General features: G+C 56.4%; 1 protein-coding gene across 39 annotated transcripts in view; it reads left to right on the forward strand.

The window, feature by feature from the left end:
- Positions 1 to 2,796: 2,796 nt before the first annotated feature.
- The window catches only part of WNK2 (WNK lysine deficient protein kinase 2), a 141,221-nt gene continuing 124,252 nt past the window's right edge, over positions 2,797 to 19,765 (forward strand). For 37 of the 39 annotated variants that reach the window (XR_013404957.1, XR_013404958.1, XR_013404959.1 and 34 more), the window contains exons 1-2: positions 2,797 to 3,002; positions 3,543 to 4,225. Coding sequence is in view for 34 of the 39 variants with exons in the window: in XM_028835342.2 (XP_028691175.2) it covers positions 3,545 to 4,225 (681 nt within the window). In the remaining 5 variants the exon portion in view is untranslated. Of the gene's footprint in view, positions 3,003 to 3,542; positions 4,226 to 5,186; positions 5,539 to 19,765 lie in introns of those variants that run through there. The other 2 variants (XM_077966378.1, XM_077966376.1) reach the window with 2 other exon arrangements.

Raw genomic sequence — 19,765 nt, forward strand, 5'->3', positions numbered from 1 at the left:
TCTCTGGGCGAGACCTCAATGTACTCATCTGTTCTAAACATTGAAGACAAATGCTGCCCCGTAATCCCGGCACTTTGAGAGGCCGAGGTGGGTGGACCACTTGAGGTCAGGAGTCCAATACCAGCCTGAACAACATGGTGAAACCTCGTCTCTACTAAAAATACAAAATTAGCCAGGCGTGCTGGTGGGCGCCTGTAATCCCAGTTACTCAGGAGGCTGAGGCAGGAGAATTGCTTGAACCTGGGAGGCAGAGGTTTCTGTGAGCTGAGCTGAGATCCCACCACTGCACTCCAGCCTGGGCAACAAAGCGAAACTCCATCTCAAAAAAACAAAAACAAAAACAAAAATAGAAAACAAAAAACAAACCTCCAAAAGACAAATGCTGGCATCATGACCCTGGATCATGCAGCCTCAGGACGCCCAGCAAAGCAGACTACAGTACGTACACTCCCCGTCTTAGCAGCAGGGAGATGGAAGCTCAGAGATATCTAGTGACCTGCCAAAGGGCACATAGCCAGTGCTGTGAAGTCCTGACTTCCAAGGTCGGTCCAAGGATCCCTCAGGCTCCATCTGCCAGGATGCTGAGCTGCTCCTGAGCCCAGCCTGAGATACCTTGCAGAGGAAACTGTGACCTGTCCACTACTGACTTAGCTGTGTACTCTAATGGTCATGGCTTGGCAGAGAGAATGAGCTCTCCACCATGGGAGGCGTGTAAGCAGGGATGCGTGAATTCATCCCAAGGGCTCAGAGAGCACACAGTGCTCTCTCAGGGACAGGCTGTCCCCCACTCCCCACAGCCTGGGCTGCTCCCTTGGGTGTAGCCATCCCACGCATATCTACAAGTGTGGGTGGGCAGCAGCCATGGGTGCTTATGAACCTCCTCCAATGCTGGCAGGTACTTTGCCCACACACTGCCAGTGTGGCCTGTTGGGAGCAGGAGGAGGCCAGATAGGTGTGTGCTGGTCTCAGAACATGCTTAGCTCTATCCCATCCTGGTTTTCCCTTGGATAGGCTTGAACACACCCACCATGAACAGGTCTGTGGACATGGTGCCCTTCCTAGACTGACTGAATCCACAAGGAATTGGTAGCCTTTTAAGGTGGGCAAGCAGGATGACCAGCCCGCTCTGCAGGGCTGGATACTGGGGCTCAGGAAGGATCAGGACTTGCCCAAGTTCACTCAGCTGGTTAGGGGCAAGGTTAGGGGGTCTTTAGCCTCCAAAGGGAAGACAAAATATCCTTTTCCACCCTTGACCTCTACCTGGAAGACTCCTGCCCCAGGAGGTGCAACTTAGATCCCTGTCCCTCAGGCCTCTCCATCCTGCAGAGCTGGCATCTGCTGTTTGGCCTCCTCCTTGTGTGAGCTCTGGGCTCATGCCAGCGGACTCGAGCCCCGGAGTGCACGCCTGTCTCACAAGGTAGATGTGAGGATTAGATTATATAAATAACAGGCAAGTGCCAAATGCATAGCCCCACACCTAGCACACTGTTTAACCACTGGCTCTCTGGGGAGAAAAGTCCTGATGTGAGGTGTTTGCCAATTTCCATAGTGTAAATACTCCCAGCATTGCTGACTTCAGGCTACAGGGTGGCACTGCTGAACCCAGAGCTGGGAAGGCATGTGCACTATTGCCCCTCACAAGTTAGTTTCAGCCAATGCCAGTGTCCAGCAGGGCTCCAGGAAGTCCTGCTTCTCTGGGTAACAGTTGGCTTAGCATATTCTTCCCTCTACATTGCGAAGGTGAGATATCACCTCTGCTGGCTTTTATGTCACACGAGTTACTTTGTGCCACAGGCTCCAGGGCCAGCAGCCCACAAGCATCTTTTCATCTCTGGAAGTGTGTGTGTATCTGATGGGGGTGTCAGCCCAGGGAGATGGGGACTGAGATAAGAATACTCTGGTATCTCCCTTATGCCTCAGTTTCCTCACCTAGGATCATGCAGGCTGGGGTGAGAGTGAGGTGTTAGCTCAGGGCGTTGACAGGAGCAGGGCTCAGAACTTAGCAGTATGGTTACTGACACAGGTCACCTGCTGCATTATGGCCAGAGACGCCCAAGAGAGGGCTTGTCCGTGGGGGTCTAGTGGAGGAAGGACAGAGAGATCATGGAAGACTTCTTGGGAGAGGTGGCATCTGGCAGAAGTGGGAAGGAAGAACACTTTGGGTCAAGGGGCTTCTGGAAGCCTCTCCATATCCCATCCAAGGCATTCCAGCTCAGCCTCGGTCGTGGAAGTTCTGGGATTTAGAGTATATAACTTCTGCCTTTGGCGCCTCAGTTTGCTCTAGATTGTGAAATGGGCACAATGGTCACCAGTGCCTCCCTGGGTGATGATGAGGTCCTCATGGTTCCTGGTGGTGAAGTGAGGGCAGGAAATGACATGCTGATTCCCACCAGGCTTAGCCCCAGGCTGGGCTCCCGAGGGTGGCGGTACCCCTGGTCCTTTTCTTCCTAGCCTGCCCATTCTGTCCTAGCACCGGGCCCTGAGGTCTGGCGCGCCGGGCTGCGGCGTGCTGAGGCGTTGAGCCTGCTGCCTCCTCTCAGGAACAAATAGGGTCCTCTGCAGCTGACAGCCCTGCGGAGCGTTCCAAAGAACTTCCGAGGCCAGGAGCGCTACCTCGAGCAAAGAGCCGCGGGTGGGACCCCAGGTAGCCGGCCCGCAGGTGGCCGCGCGCACCCGCCCGCCCGTCCGCAGCCAGGTGGGCGTGCCAGGCCCAGCCCCCTGCGCCGGTCCGGGGCGGGGCGAACGGAGCCCCGCCCTCCCCGCGCGCCGGGTCGGAGCCGGTGCGGGAGCGGAGTCGCGCGAAGCCGGCAGGAGCACGCGGGAGCGCGGCCCCGCAGTGGCCCGGCCCGAGAGAGCAGCGCGCAGGAGCCGGAGCGGCGCAGCGGCCCCCACCCCAGCGCGGACCTCGCCTGGAACTCGGACCCCGGCCCCGAAGCGTGATCTCGCACTCCTCGCAAGCCCCGGCCGCCGGGCCGCGGGCATGGACGGCGTCCGCTCGCCCTGTGAGTGCCGAGCCTCCCCCCAACGCCGCTCGCCGCCTTTGTGTGCGCGCCGCGGCGCTGCAGCCCCCTCCCCGCGCGCCCCTCCCGCGCCCCGGGCCCGCGTCCTTTGTGGAGCCGCCGCCAGGCCGGTGCCTTCCTCCCGCCCCAGGGCCTCCCTATCCCCTTTACAGCTACCTCCGGGACAGCCTAGCAGGACCCTCCCGGGCCGGGGCTGGGCAGGGCGCGAGATCCCTCTGCCGGCCTCCGGGGCCCTCAGAGACACCCTAGCAGGTCCTCTCTCCCAGGGTTCCAGGGACACCACAGGCCCGTCCCTCTCCGCAGCCTGAGGCTGAGCAGGGCACGGACCCCTCCTCCCCAACCCGAGCCTCTGGTCCCGTCTGCAGCCCCCCTTTCCCAGGGCCCCCAGAGACGGCCCCCGCAGGCTCTCTCCGCGGTCGGGGCTGGGCAGGGCGCGGACCCGGGGCGGCGCTGTCTCATTCCGCGGCCTGGGCAGGTGCGGCAGGGCCGGCGCTCACGCGGGCCTGTGTCCTTGGCCCACAGAGATGGACGGCGATGGCGGCCGCCGAGACGCCCCCAGCGCGCTGATGGAGCCCGGGCGCGGCGCGGGGCCCGCGGGCATGGCGGAGCCTCGGGCGAAGGCGGCGCGGCCGGGGCCCCAGCGCTTCCTGCGGCGCAGCGTGGTAGAGTCGGACCAGGAGGAGCCGCCCGGCTTGGAGGCGGCCGAGGCACCGGGCCCGCAGCCCCCGCAGCCCCTGCAGCGCCGGGTGCTTCTGCTCTGCAAGACGCGCCGCCTCATCGCGGAGCGCGCCCGCGGACGCCCCGCCGCCCCCGCGCCCGCAGCGCCGGCCGCGCAGCCCGGAGCCCCCGGAGCCCCCGCGGACGCCGGCCCCGAGCCCCTGGGCGCGCAGGAGCCCTGCCCGGACCCCATCGCAGCCGCTGTCGAAACCGCGCCTGACCCCGACGGCGGCCCCAGGGAGGAGGCGGCGGCGACCGTGAGGAAGGAGGATGAGGGGGCGGCCGAGGCGAAGCCTGAGCCCGGGCGCACACGCCGGGACGAGCCCGAAGAGGAGGAGGACGACGAGGACGATCTCAAGGCTGTGGCCACCTCTCTGGACGGCCGCTTCCTCAAGTTCGACATCGAGCTGGGCCGCGGTTCCTTCAAGACGGTCTACAAGGGGCTGGACACGGAGACCTGGGTGGAGGTGGCCTGGTGTGAGCTTCAGGTGAGGGCGCCCCAGCACGCAGGGGGCTTTCCGCAGGGTCTTTGCGCGAGTCGTCCTTGGGCCCGTCCTTGCTCCTGCGCCTGGCCTTAAGAAGCCCTGGGGGCGACGGAGCTCCATGTGCGTCGCCCTCTGTGTGGGTGGCCGGCAGGATGCGTACCAGGTGTGCGGACTGCATGTGCGGCCCGGCTGTGTCCGTGCGCAGGTTGCGGTTTGTGAGTCAGCTGGTGGCGAGGGCAGGCCTCTGGTGTGCTTTTGGTGTAAGTGTGCGCGCTGTGGGCATAGAGAGGGCCCTGGAGAGTGGGCCTCGGAGGCTGTGTCTCTTAGGCTGATGCTTCTCCAGTCCTGATGACCTACTTTAATGACCCAGGGAGTCTGGACTGTTGTGTCTTTGCAAAACAGTATGGAGGCTTCAAGGCCCGGTGTGTGCAGTTATAGAGTGGTTTGGGGGCTCTGAGCTGCCCATAAATTAGTACTTTCCTGTGTCCGGCAAGCTGTGGCTGCCCTAGCAGGGATACCTGCAGAAACTGCTTCTGACCCTGGGCCTGTGACCCAGAGGTGGTGCCTGGTAGAGCTCTGGGGCCGGCTGGGCAAGGCCTGGAAGTGTGGTTAGTCGCCTCTGCTGTTCTGAGAACTCTATTTGTTCACAAAATGGACGTGTGAGAGGTCTTAAAACCGAGTCATGCAGAATGCGGGTGGGGGTTTTCTTGGCTGCAGAGGCTCTGGGTATGCATTTTTCATGATCCTGCCATCTCCGTGGTGTCAGCCCCAGCCCTGGAAGATTATATAAACAGCCACCCTAGCTGTCCTGGGCCAGCCTTGGAAGCAGAGGCCATGCCTGTCCAGGGGGTGTTTATAAGCCTCCCTCCTTAGAGGAGGGCAGCTGTCAGGCGTGAGCCAGTCTGGGAGAGTGCTGGCTGGAGGTGTAAATGTACTTCGTTGGCCTGTAAAGTTAGCTGGCCATCCAGTCCGGGCCTGACACCGGGCTGGGGCTAGCTGGGGCAAGCTGTGTTCTAGGGCCGCTGGCCACACTGCAGGACGCTTGTATTTTTGGTTCAGAAATGGGATTCAGTTGCTATATCCTCGGGCCCCTACAGGGTGGCCTGCATGTGTGTGCAAGCCTGGCTGATTCCGTGGGTGTCGACCTGTCGTCAGCCTTTCTCCCAAGACAAAGAGCTCCAGAGACCTGCCTCTCCACCACCTCTTGGTTCTGCCTTGGAGATGTGGCTTTTCAAGGCAGGGGTCAGTGGCATTGTGTGAGGTCCTTAGGAGGGACTGAACAGCTCCCCTTCTTCATGGCCCTGCAGGTTCTGATGGTACGGGAAAGGCGGTGGGTGGGGCAGGGGGCTGTGATCTGGGGGTCCTGGGGTGTGCTGGGCATTCCTGCTGCAAGGGAAGGCAGAGGGAAGAGAGGTCCTGAAAGGGGAGATGACTTTGATTCTGGTGAGCAGTCTTCCTGCTCTTGCCCACCGACCCGAGCACCCTCAGGTGCTGCCTCCCAGCGCTGCCTGTGCAGGCTGGCGGATGGAGCGGGGTGCTGCCGCAGACTGGATTTGAGTTAGATCTCAGCAGCCAGAGCCTGCTGATTTGGCTGGGGCATCTCGGGCACATGTGACTCTTGGAGCTTGTTCGTTCCCATTCCCTTTAAGGAGAGGCAAGCAGTTCTGTCTCCGGGTCTGTCCCCTGCGGGCATGGGGTGGAGCCTGGCCTCTGTCCAGGGGTCTCTTGCTCCATGACTCTAGATGGGAACAGCATCCTGGAGGTGCTTCTGGTCTATATGCTTCTTGTCTATATGTTGATGTTCCTTGCCGGGATGTTACTGGTGCCCCAAACTGGTGGTTTCCCTGTACCTCCCCCAGAAGAAGTACCTCCAACATTTGTCCCTGGTCGATGTGTGTCATTTGGGATCAGCTCCCTCTGTCTGTGCTGATCTGAGAGGGTTTTCCATGAGAGGGAGTCTGGACCCGCTTAGAATAGCCCCCCCTTTGCTGGGAACCTGGTGTGTTTTGGGCTGTGCTGGAAGCTGCCTCATCACAAACTGAGGACTGAGGGGAGCAGCCCCCAAGGTCGCCAGTGAGGAGATGGCAGGGCACTGTGGGATCAGGGGAGGAGGGCCCCTGCCTGTGTGTAGAGTGGTGCAGGCTGACTTTGTGCAGAGCTATTGGAGGGACTGATGGGGCTGCCTGTGTGATGTCGTGGGTGTGGGCCAGGGGCTGGTGGGCGTGTGGAACGGAAGAGGGTGGGGTGTAGGGCTGCAGGGAGATCAGGGCTGTGGGAGGGGCGTTGGACTCCACAAGGGGAGTGTGCTCCCGGGTGGGATGTGGGGTCAGGTCTCACTGAGCAGAGGGGCCACCCTGCCAGGGAAGGGCGACAGGTGGCCGCTCCTTCTCTAGGTGTGTTGGCTTTGTGCCGGGAGGGGCTCTCTTAGTCCACAGTGTGGAGATGCCATCCGGCACATGACCCCAGCATTCTGGGCATGGAGAGGGTTCCTGGGAGTCACGCTTTACACAGCGGAGGGAGGGTCTAGGGAGATGTTGCGTTCAGCCAGGAGCCCTTCTTGGAATTGCTCTTGGCCTCCATCCCTTTATTCCCCTACGCCTGCAGCACCTGCAGTCTGCCCAGGTGCCTGGGCTCTGTTCCCCTTCCTGCCCTCTGCAGGCCGGGGGGCCTCCCTGGAGAACTGAGAGGCGCTGGTGGGGGTCACTTGTGTTTTTCAGGGTTCCCTGCCAGACGGGGAAACGCCTTCATGTGGACCTAGTAAGCCTGGCTTGGAGGATGTCTGATTTCCTTTGATAATTAGCGTTGAAAGAGCTCCGTGGAGAGGGTGATGTTTATTTATCTCATATCTAAGGGCAGTGAGGTGTTTCACCTTCTGAATTCTCCAGATGTGCAAAGCTGGAACATGCACTGTTTTTTGTGGGAGAAGCCGTTTAAAAATACCTCCCTGTCATTCTTCTCTTGAATAAACTTTCATTCTTGGCAGCAGAACACATTACGGTAACAAAGAAGGAAGTAAAACACCAGAATCCCACCGCCTTCCTCCTTGCCCACATGTCCTGTGTTCCTGTGGCCATCTTTGGCCAGCCCTGGTTCCCCTGCAGACCCCTGTACTGTCAGACAGGGTGTGGGGTAGCCTGGGGCTCCGTGTCGGCTCTGGGAGCATCTGCCTCCTGCCATAGCCGGCCCAGCTACACTGGGGATGCCGATCTGGGTCACTGGCCTGACCTTCTACAAGACCCTCCTCTGGGGAGTGGTGAGGCCACAGTACGGCACAACGGGGAAATCCTGGTGTGGTACCGTGGCCACCACTTGCTCTGCCACCTTCTGTTGGGTCAGCACAACCTTGTTCCCTCCTCGTTTTGGTGTTGAACTTTTGTGACTTCCTTGCCCTTCCTGGCTACCCAGGTTGCTGGACCAACACTATTCCATGTGGCTCAGGGCTCCTGCTCTCACTTGCCTCCACCTTTGAGCTGGCCATAGGTCCCCAGATTGAGAAAAACTAGCCAACTCAGACCCAGGGAGGCAGCCTGTTCGCCTTTCCTGGACCTTCCTGTTTCTGCTGTGTCTCCCTTGGGGACGTGGAGTAAGCTTGGTTTTCACCCCCTTTAACAACACTGACCCCTCCCTGTCAGCAGCTCCCCACTTTGGGGGACACAGGATCTTAGGACCTCGGTGCCGCTGCCTCTCAGCTGCTGTGGCAGGGCTGGAACCTGAGTTTCCCGAGGTGGTGCTGGGGCCTGCACCCAGCGTGGGGGTCTTTCTACTTCATGGAGACGTGCATTCCTTGATCCTTGGCTCACAGCACTTGCTGGGCCCTGGCAGAGCGGTGTGAGTCCTACAGAGGACTAAGGGTGGGGGTGCTGCTGCTAGTTCCAGAAAGTTACAAAGTAGGTCTTGCTGCTGCTTGGTGCTGCCCAGAGGGGGCAGGAGTGACGTGTCCTGCCCAGCCGGGTGTCTCAGTGTCCTGTCCATCTTCCTGGGTCTGGGAGTGGATAATGCCCGTGGAGACTCGCCCTGTATAGCCTGTGCCAAGCGGGTGGTCCCCCCACCATCCTCCAAGGACAGCCTAGCCACCCGACACCCTCTCTCCCAGCCATGAGCAGCCCCACCAGTGCCAGTGCTGAGCTGGCCCACTGTCCCCTGCAGGTGGGATCCTTATCACCTTTCTAGGCAGGCCCTCTGCATGTCATGGGCCATGCAGCCTCCGGCCAGGGTTTGGGGCACTGGAGAGCCCGCGTGTTTTGCACCGATGGCCTCTTGTTGGAGGCCCGGCTGCCAGCCTCACCTGCTTTCAGCCCTGACCCAGCTGACATGGGGAGAAGAGGAGACAAGGGGGCGAGCCAGTGCCGAGCACAGAGGAGGTGCGTGGCACGCACTCACTGGGGCAAGACAATCAGAAGGCTTGACCCGATTTGGCTGGTGGTCACCCCTTTTTACAATTCTCTGAAGTGCTTGGTTTTATTGGGAGAGTTGTGATGTGAAATCATTTGGATGCCAGCACTGAATTCGTTTTCCTGGGTGAGATGTTTTCTGCGCCATGCTGACCATGGTTTTGGGTTAGTTGGCAAAAAAGGCTGGCGCTAGCTGCCTGAAAGGCCTGTGCAGACGGGCTTTCCCCCCCTGCCACCAGGGCAGAAATGTGGGCACTGAGCTCTCAGTGGTGCTTCTGTCCCCGAGTGGTGGTGGCAAGGGGTGTGTCCGCAGCGATGACAGACAGCAGCCTGTGCAGGTCACCGTCATGGGGGACACGTTGAGGCTCAGGCACCACAGCTTGTTTTCTGCTAGAAGCAGGTGCTTCCGTGGCTCAGCCGTGCCTCGCGGGCGCCTGGCTGAGCTGAATCAGGACCAGGCCGCCATGGGACTCGAGCGTAGCTGTGCTGCTCTCTGAGCCCTGGAGGGAGGACCCCAGCCCTGGCTCAGATGTGTGGAGGGCCAGCCCCCACATGCTGCTCGTTTGATTTGCCTTTGCCAAAGCTTGTGTTTTCTCATTCCTCGTCAGCGTGTTAGGAGGTCTGCCAGGGCAGCTGGACACGCCCTCCCGCAGCACTGGAACCTTCCGTGGTGGCAGAAACATCCTGCCTCTGCATTTGTGTCTGCAGGCCCTGTGGAGTGCCCGGGATGTGGCTGGGGCAGCTGAGGGTCAGTGTTCTTATTTTTCCTCACATTAAATGTGGATGCGAATGTCCACACGTGCCCTGGCTGCTTCACGGGTCACCCGCATCTCCAGGCTTGATCTTGGGCCCTCCTCTAGGTGGCTGCTTTTCCAGAGGATAAAACAGACCCAGGTGACCTAGAGGTGGCCACTGGGATACCAGACAGACCCAGATGGGGACAGCTTATAGACCACTTCACAGCAAGGGAGACAAAGGGGCCAGGACACATCAGGGCTGGAGAGGCCCAGGAGGCGTGAGATGGGGCCTGCTGGAGACTCCCGGGGAGGACAGGATTGGGGCACTTGGGCTGTGAGGACCTAGACTTGGTGACAGTGCCATGACCATGTCAGGCTCTGGGAAGCAAGTGGCCACCGAGTCCAGGACAAGCTCCAGGTCAGCGGGAGGATCTCTTGGGCCCTGAGAGTTGCATCCCCCACCTCTGCCCTGTCATTTCCTGGGATAGCTGGGGGCTTACTCTCAGGTTGGGTAAAGCTTTGTTGATGGACAGCTAGACAAAAGATATCATCAAGAGAAGGGGAGAGAGCAGATGTTCCAGAAGGTTCCAGAGGCCTGTGCCTGGGTCTCAACAGCGCAGGCTTGTGTGTACGTTGACTCAGTGAGCATTTGTTGAGTGTGTGTCCTGGTTCTAGGCCTGGGGCTACCGTAGTGAGCAGGGCAAGTCACCACCATGGGAGACAGAGCTGCAAGACCCGGAAACGTGTTGGGCAGGTTGGGGAGCTCTGAGGGAGGCCGGAGGAGGGGCCGAGTGGAGTCAGGTTTTGACAGGATCTCTCTGGCCACCTTGGGTACAGTTGGGGATGAGGGTAGAGGCAGGGGACCAGCAAGGAGGTGACTGCCACTGTCTAGGTGTGAGACTACAGGGCTGGTACTGGGTGGGATAGAGGCGGGGAGGGGGAAGCATCAGATTCTGGGTGCAATTGAAGGTGGAGAGCACAGGATTTACATCAGATCTGAAGGTAGAGAAGGTAGGAATCGTCCGTGCGCCGTGACTCACGCCTGTAATCCCAGCACTTTGGGAGGTTGAGATGAGTGGATCACTTGAGGTCAAGAGTTCGAAACCAGCCTGGCCAACACAGTGAAACCCCATCTCTACTAAAAATACAGAACAATTAGTCAAGTATGGTGGTGGGTGCCTGTAATCCTAGCTACTTGAGAGGGTGAGGCAGGAGAATCGCTTGAACCCAGGAGGCAGAGGTTGCAGTGAGCCGAGATTGTGCCACTGCACTCCAGCTTGGCGACAGAGCAAGACTCGATCTCAAAAAAAAAAAAAAAAAAAAAAAAAGGCCAGGCGTGGTGGTGGACGCCTGTAGTCCCAGCTACTCAGGAGACTGAGGCAGGAAAATGTTGTGAACCCAGGAGGCGGAGCTTGCAGTGAGCCGAGATTGCACCACTGCACTCCAGCCTGGGCAACAGAGCAAGACTCCATCTCAAAAAAGAAAAAAAGAGAGAGAGAGAGAGAAAGGTAGGTAGGAATTATGGTGGCAGCAGCTTTGGGCCTGGCAGGATGCGGCTGCTGTCCTCGTGCGGGAGGAGGAAATGTGGATTTGGGGGAAGAGCAGGCCTTGGCTTGGGATGTGCTTAATCTGAGTGCTTCGTAGGTGGCCAAGGGTGGTCCTCGTGGGAGTGGGATCTCCCAGGCTGATCTGAGTTGGGAGCCTGGGTGGGCACCCCAGGAGTGCAGGGATAGGCCAGGACTGTGTCTCAGGGGGGCCTGGAGGGAGGAGCTCATCACCGTGCCCAGAGGGCCTGCCCAGGACAGGAGGGTGCTCCAGGATGCCAGCACTGTTTCAAAACATGATTCATGCAATGGGCAGCAGATGCTGAGTTTTAGGTGCTCAGACAAAATTGGGAACTGTACTGCACCTTAAAGACAACGGTCCCTTCCCTCGGGAGTTACCCTTCTTCCCACCCCTGGACCCTGCTGGCCACCATGAGTCCACGGTCTGGGTGGGGCTGGCCAGTGGTCCTGGGCTGGCTGGGCTGGCCCCTCACCTTCCAGGACAGCTGGGACCTGCAGCCCTTCTATGCCCATAGGCATCTTGTAGGTGTCTCTCAGGGCCTGTGGCTTGGGCCTGGCTTCAGGCTGCAGCTGGAAGATACCCAAGGTGATGGCATGAAGCTTTAGGTCGCCTCGTTGATGGAGAAGAACTTGACCTGGCCCAGCAGAGGTTTGGGCCGTGTGTCTGGGTCTCCCTTGTGGTCCGCCCTGGCTGTGCAGCCACGATGGGGCATCAGCATCTGCCTGCCGTGATGGGAAGCGGGGTTTGGGAGCCTTGCAGCCAGGAAGCACATCACCCAAAGGTCCCGGCCACCCTGCGCTGGTGCACACAAAATACCTCAGGGTTAGGAGGGCCCTGCCATGTTCCCAGTGTGTGGCACCTGTTTTTGTGAGCCTCGGTTTACCCTTTTGTGCAGTGCGGATGGTGCTAGCTGCCTTTCACGGCTGGGGGCACTATTGAGAGAAGTGTGTTTCACCTGAGCACACAGGGTCCTCAGGTCAACCTCTTTTCACCCCTCTTGCTCCCTCTGCAAAGTAAACAGTTGTCTCCAGCAGAGCTGTGGAGAGCAAGCCGAGCCAGCAGGTGGAGGCTGGTGCCCGGGGCTGCCTGTCTACCCGCCCAGAGCTGTGGGCACCCATGCCGCTGCTGCCTTAGCGCTTGAGCTCAGATAAGGAAAAGGGTGTGAACAGCAGCAGCTGGGATTTTTGAAAAGCAAGCTAGGATCTGCCTCTGACCATAGACAATTCAGGGCTGCGTTTTGGGGAATCCCAGCTGGGTGGAGAGGCCTGAGCGGGGATGCTGGAGGTTGGCAACCTGAACACTGTCTGCAAGTTTCCTGCTTCTGAGAGTTTTCACATCCAGTTCTCTTCCCTGGAGCATTGGATTCTAAGGATTTCCCAGAATACTTGATTACAACTTCTAATTTAAGTTAGCTCTCATTAAATTATATTAACTTTTTTTAAAAAGGACAGAAGAAAAGTGGTCAAGGCAGTGCAGTATTGGTGAAAGAACAGACCAGTTGATCAATGGAATAGAATAGCAAGCCTGGAAATAGACCCTCATGAATAAAGTTAACTGATCTCTGACAAAGGAGCAAAGGCAATAAAATAGAGACAAGATCATCTTTTCAACAAATGGTACTGGAACAACTGCACATCCACATGAGATAAATGATTCCAGACATAGAGCTTACACCCCTCACAAAAAGTAAAATTGGCCATATGCCTAAATATAAAATCCAAAATTATAAACCTAGTTTTGGCAGTGACTTTAGATAGAACACCAAAGCCACAGTCCTTGAAAGAAAATAATGATAAGCTGGACTTGATTAAAATTAAATGCCTCTGTTCTGTGAAAGACACTGTCAAGAGAATGAGAAGACAGACCACAGCTGGGGAGAAAATATTTGCAATGACCCATCTGCTTAAGGACTGTTATCCAAAATATACAAAGAACTCTTAAAACTCAACAATAAGAAAACAATCAGCTAAAAAAAAAATAGGCCAAAGAGCTTAACAGATACCTCACCAAGGAAGACAAACAGATGGCAAATAAGCATATGAAAAGATGTTGCCCATCATAAGTCATCAGGGAATTGCAAATTAAAACAGTGAGCTCCCACTGCACACCTACTAGAATGGTCAAAATCTAGAACGCTAACACCAAATACTGGTGAGGATGTGGAGTGACAGGAACTCTCATTCATTACTGGTAGGATTGCAAAATGGTACAGCTATTTTGGAAGGTCTTTTGGTAGTTTCTTATAAAACTAAACACACTCTTGCTATGCAATCCAGCAACTGCGTTCCTTGGTATTTACCCAAAGGAGCTAAAAACTTAGGTCCACACAAAAACCTGCACACGGATGTTTATAGCAGCTTTATTCATAATTGCCAGAACTTGGAAGCAGCCCAGATGTCCTTCAGCAGGTGAATGGATAAACAAACTGTGGCACATCCAGACAATGAAATCTTATTTAGTGCTAAAAGAAATGAGCTATGAAGACACGAAAACACAGAGAGGAACCAGAAATGAATATTTAAGTGAAATAAGCCAAATCCGAGAAGGCTGCATATTGTATGATTCCAACTAGATGACATTCTGGAAAAGGCGAGAAACCATGAAGACAGTAAAAAAAAAAAAAAAAAGGATCAGTGGTTGCCAGGGATTAGAGGAAGGAAGGGATGAAGAGGCAGATTTGCAGGACAGTGAAACTGTTTTGTATGATACTTTACTGGTGAATACATGTCATTATACATTTGTGAAAACCCATAGCATGTACAGCACCCAGAGTGAACCCAAGTGTAAATGTTGGATTTTAGTTAATCATCAATATTGGTTTATCAGTTATAACAAGTATACCACACTAATGCAAGATATTAATAATAGGGGAACCTGTGTGTGGATATGAGGGAGTGTATGGGAACTCTACTTTTTGCTCAATTTTCCCATAAATCTAGAATGTCTCTAAAAATAGTTGATTAATTTAAACAACACAACAGCTACATTAAAGATGTTTGCAGAAATGGGCCGGGCGTGGTGGCTGATGCCTGTAATCCCAGCACTTTGGGAGGCCGAGGCGGGTGGATCACCTGAGGTCAGGAGTTTGAGACCAGCCTGGCCAGCATGTTGAAAACCTGTCTCTACTAAAAATACAAAAATTAGCTGGGCGTAGTGGCGGGCGCCTGTAATCCTAGCTACTTGGGAGGCTGTGGCACTAGAATCGCTTGAATCCAGGAGGTGGAGCTTGCAGGGAGCCAAGATCTCGCCACTTGCACTCCAGCCTGGGCGACAGAGTGAGACTTTGTCTCCAAAAAAAAAGATGTTTGCAGAAATGAAAACAAAATCACCCATAATCCAAGTGAACACAACTGCTTTTATTTTTGAATAGGATCTTCTAGGTTTTGTTTACATGTATATATCATTTAAAAATATAGCTGCAGGCCGGGCGCGGTGGCTCAAGCCTGTAATCCCAGCACTTTGGGAGGCCGAGACGGGCGGATCACGAGGTCAGGAGATCGAGACCATCCTGGCTAACCCGGTGAAACCCCGTCTCTACTAAAAAAATACAAAAAACTAGCCGGGCGAGGTGGCGGGCGCCTGTAGTCCCAGCTACTCGGGAGGCTGAGGCAGGAGAATGGCGTAAACCCGGGAGGCGGAGCTTGCAGTGAGCTGAGATCCGGCCACTGCACTCCAGCCTGGGCGACAGAGCGAGACTCCGTCTCAAAAAAAAAAAAAAAAAAAAAAAAAATATATATATATATATATATATATAGCTGCAGTTCAAGGTGTCACGACTTGATATCTGTCTCTGGAGTGTCTTTAAAGCTATCGTTTTGCAAGAGGCCATGGTTCTGAGGTTCGTTCACTGGTCTTAGTGCTGTTTTGAACCCTTTGTTGAGGCTGGCTGCAGAAGGGGTGCTGTCACTAGATGTGTTTGGGGAGTGGTGGGTCAGGCAGGTGTTAAGGAACTTCTCAGAGCCTTTACAATGCCCGCTGTGTTGTGAAGCTCTTGAAGGGTGCGAGGGGGAAGGTGTTGGGCTGCCTCTTTTTTTTCTTTCATTTTACAGTTATCTTATAAGCCAGGACTGGCTCGGGGAGGGGTGTAACAGGCTGACTGGTGGTGGAGGGTCACTGGGGCTCCCTCTGGTATCCACTCCCCCACCCATCCACCCCTCACCCCTGCTTTCTGGGCACTGTGTGTGCTTGCTCTCCGGTGGGGGAGATGGGACAATTCTCAGCTGTGAGCTGACTGTGGGAAGCAATGCTGACCTTTGATCCTACTCAGAATCTGGAATCTGGAGATGGCCAATGTGACAGTCCTGGAGGTGGCTCAGCAACATCAGCTGGGACATGAGGCTTTCTCTCTGTTTCTTCTGTCCTCATCCATGTTGGCATTTTGTCCCTAGTCTTGCTTGGCCTCATGGCTACAGTAGGGCTGCCACAGCTCCAGGCATCACAACCACATTTGATGGCGGGAAACAAATGGGTGGTTAGGTGGGGGCCAAGCAGCCAAAAGGTCAATTTCTCAAGCGGCTTTGTTCATATTTTAATCCATAAAGAGAAATATTTAGCAGGGATTCTCTGGTCTCCTTGGTTAGCATGGGTTTGTGTGGCCAACTGTAACTGTGTGTGTATCTGGGAAAGGCTTGATTGGTATAACAGGTTATGATCTGTCCCCTGGGGCTGGGCATAGTGAGTTTCTGGGTTTCTGTTGGTCAGGAGGGGTGGCAGGCTGTGGGTGGAGCGTGCCTGCTGTGTCTGTCTTGGTTACCTTGTCCCTTCAAGACCGTCAGTGTCTGTGTGCGCTAGAGCCCTCCTCTGCCCGGGCCTGCAGAGAACAGCACAGCACACATGCCTGCTGCATCTGCAGGCTCCTCCCTTCCCACAGCTCCCACACCCAGGCATCTGTGGGCCCTGATGATTTTCCTTCCCTCCTGTGTGGCCACCCCAGCTCCCTACCCTCTGTGCCAACCCTGGCAAAGCTTTTTCCTCTCTGCCAACAGTCTCGTTTTCATGTATCCCTAACGTTTTATTTTGGAAAACTTTGGAAAAACCAACAGAGAAGTTGGAGTTACCAGTTGTTGGTGTTTGCCACTGTCCTGTATATCTGTGCCTGTGATTTCCTGACCCATTTGCCGTTCACCCCTGGGTGCTTCAGCCTGTGTCTCCTGGTAGGAACGAGGATGCTCCCACATCACGTCGACCCCCTGCCATGCTCCAGGCACTCCAGGATAGGACCTGAGGCGCTCAGTGAGGTCTCAGATGGGTGGACTGCGCGTCCCAGGGAAGGGATCCGGGAGCCAGTCAAGGATCGCGTGTTGTGTCTGGTTGTCATGTCAATTTCAATCCAGAACAGTCCCTCCGCCTTTTATTATTACTGTTGTTAAATCTGTCAGCATTGTCTTCTGAAGGTTTAGGGCCAGTGGTCTTGCATGGAGACCCCGTCTGGATCTGTGTGGCATTTCTTTTTTTTTCTTGAGGGAGTCTTGCTCTGTCTCCCAGGCTGGAGTGCAGTGGTGTGATCTCAGCTCACTGGAACCCTCTTGGGTTCAAGCGATTCTCCTGCCTCAGCCTCCTGAGTAGCTGGGATTTATAGGTGTACATCACCATGCCCAGCTAAGTTTTGTATTTTTGGTAGAGACACAGTTTTACCATCTTGCCCAGCTTGGTCTCGAACTCCTGACCTCAGGTGATCCGCCTGCCTTGGCCACCCAAAGTGCTGGGATTGTAGGCGTGAGCCACTGTCTGGCCCTGTGTAGTGTTTCTGTAGGACCGTGTGAGGTTGTGCATTCCTGGCTCGGGTGCTGCGTGTGCAGGTCAGACCTGGCTAGGCTGTCCCTGTGGGGGACCTAGAGGAAGTCAGAGTGCTGTTATTAACACAGAAGTGACCATGCTCACGTCAGTGGGGCACTGCTCTAGGGGCATATCTGCTCCCTGGGCGGGAGGTGCTGCGATTCCCCCCTCAGTAAAGCTTCCCAGTTTACTAAGCAGGAAACTGAGGTACAGGAGAATACAGGATGTTGTCCTGTCCACCCGGGCAGCCAGGGGCTGAGTGGGACCCGCACGGCCTGAGGGGTTGTGGCACAGCCTGAGGAGGGTGGACTGCAGGCTGGGGTGGTTCTGGGGCTCAGGGTTGCCCAGCTCCCTCCTCCCTTTAGGTGCCTGAGGCACCTGAGCTGGAACTCAGTTAGGTTGAGTGGTTGATGCTACCAGGACTTGCTGTCAGCCTGGAGGGAGCTGAGCGGCTGCAGTTTCCCCAGGCAGGCGGGGCTTGCTGGCAGGAGGAGGCTGATGGGAACCCACCTGTTGCCCATCCAGCTGCTTTGGGTGGGGCCCCTCCTCAGGCCTCACAGGGCTGTGTTGTTCCTCCCACGTGCCAGCCTTGGACTGACTCTGTTGAGTTGGGGGAGGGTGCCCGGGCATTGGGTTTCATGGGGATGGGGGGGATGGCCACTGTGGAGGGGATGCTTCCTAGGGAAGATGACATGATGGACATGGAAGCCTGACAGAGGAGGAGCTGTCCACAGCCTCCATCCTCTGACATGGCAGTTTTCACTTTGGTATATGCCCTTCTTAGCTTGTTTTTTATACTCTCGGGCATTTTTGCTAAGTCATGATCACAGCGTCTGCGCTGATATGTGCAGTGAAGTGAATAGCCCAGACCTCCTCTGGGCGCCCGCTCCCAGCCCAGCCCTGGACCTGCTGCCCCTCTGTCCAGCCCTGCCCTCTTGCCCCATTGTCCTTCCACCCCTGTCCTTGCTGCCCGAGACCTGGAGTTGAGCTGGGCAGCTTTGGTGCAGTCTCGGGCTCGGGGCCTTCTCAGGTGTGAGTCAGGCCTGGGTCAGACCCACTTGTCATCCTCTCGCTGGCTCGGTTCGGGGTGGGTAGAGGCCTGGCTCAGTCCCAGTCTGGCCCCCTCCAGCTGGACCCAGGCTCCCACACACGCTGCATACCTCCATGCTGTCCCCTGTGGCTGGAGGTCCTTGTGTGGACCTTAGACGTGTGGGCAAGTCCCTTTGCCCTCTGTGGAGTGCAGCTTCTTAGCCTGGCGGTGCTGGGATCACACAGGCCTCCCAGAAGGAAGATGACCGATGCCTGGGTCTGAGTGGGCCACCTCTCTCCCGTTCTGGTGGCACCAGGACTGAGCCGAGATGCCCCTGATTTTCGTGTTTTCAGGCTTCCCCCAATGTTGAGGACAGTCCTGAGCTCTGGACCTCGTGACCTCCCACTGTAGCCCTGCCCAGGTTGGTGACTCTAGGCTACGCTACTCCACCCGGTGGCGGCTGGGCTTGTGCGTCAGGCGGTGAGAGATGCCCTGGGCCTCCTATCTGGCCTTGTCCTGTGTCTTTAAGTTAGGCAGCCATCTTCCTGGGTCAGCCAGCTGCAAGGCTGTTGACATCTGCCCGGACAGGTCTCTTGGGATTTCTTGTCTTTAATTAAGAGTTTCGAGCAGTGTAGTGAATTTGTGTTTTGGAAGAAGCATTGAAAACACAAAGCTATGGGCCGGGTGCGGTGACTCAAGCCTATAATCCCAGCACTTTGGGAGGCTGAGGCGGGCGGATCACGAGGTCAGGAGATCGAGACCATCCTGGCTAACACGGTGAAACCCCGTCTCTACTAAAAATACAAAAAAATTAGCCGGGCGTAGTGACAGGCGCCTGTAGTCCCAGCTACTGGGGAGGCTGAGGCAGAAGAATGGCGTGAACCCGGGAGGCGGAGCTTGCGGTGAGCCGAGATCGCACCACTGTACTCTAGCCTGGGCGACAGAGCGAGACTCCGTCTCAAAAAAAAAAAAAAAGAAAAAGAAAAAGAAAAGAAAACACAAAGCTGTGGAGAAGAGCTAGGAGGGGCAGCAGTTGGGCAGGTTGTGTGTGTGTTCAGGGCAGTCCCAGCTCGGCGCTCCATCTCCTCAAGGGGGGCGAGTGGTGGGCCGTGCTGAGCAGGCACTGCATGGGGATGCTGCCTGACTTAGTCTCAGCCTCCCCTGCCCTCGGCCCCACCTGGGAGTGCGCACCATGGAGGGTTGCAGGAGTTAAGGTGCTGAGGGGTGGGGAAGGTCCGTCAAGTGGAATTGTTGACTCTGATACCCCTGGGGACATGGATGGCTTATGGGGTGCCTCCTCGAGGCCTGGCCTTGCTCTGGCCCCTCGAGCCAGAGGTCCAGGGCAGGTTTGTCTGATGGGCTGTCCAGCCTGTGTCTGTCACTGTTGTAGCAGGTCCTGGGGCAGCTGGATATGGCTGGGTGATCTTCACAGGAGGGAGGCCCGAGGCTGTCTGTGTCTGCCCGGAGGAGGGCACGTTTCTGCACGTTCCCTGGAGAGCCAGCGGTGGTGGGAGAGCCACAGCGTTGGGGAGCCCAGTTGCTGGCTGGACAGTGATGGCCTATTGTCCCCTTCAGCCTCTCGGCAATTGGACGCCTACCCTGGGCTGCCAGTGCTCAGTTCCTCAACCTGTCAGTCCCTCTGGTGCCCTTGGCTTGGTGTGGTTGGACGCAGTGAACTGGGCACCCTCGTTTGCGGCTGAGCTTGGGGAAAACGGAGCCCAGAGGATGCCGGAGCATGGCCCTCCTGCTCTGGGTACCTCTTGGGCCTCTGGATTGGGTGGCTGAGAGGTGAGACGGCCACATGGGCTCAGGGTGTGGTGGTTGTAGTGGGCTTTGTACAGACAGCCACCTGTGCCATTTGTAAAAAGAGGGTTAAAAAGGGAGGCATGAAAGCGGATAAACTTGGCTAGGCGCATTTATGAGAAGGATGAAATAGGGTTAGCTGAGGGAAAAGGGCAAAAACCTTTAAAACAGCTAGAAACGAAACAGAAGAAGATGAAAAAATACACGGAAATAGATTTGAAGATAGAAAGGGACAGGTGAT

The sequence above is a fragment of the Macaca mulatta genome, chromosome 15, assembly GCF_049350105.2.
Source record: "Macaca mulatta isolate MMU2019108-1 chromosome 15, T2T-MMU8v2.0, whole genome shotgun sequence".
Classification (NCBI taxonomy): Eukaryota; Metazoa; Chordata; class Mammalia; order Primates; family Cercopithecidae; genus Macaca; species Macaca mulatta.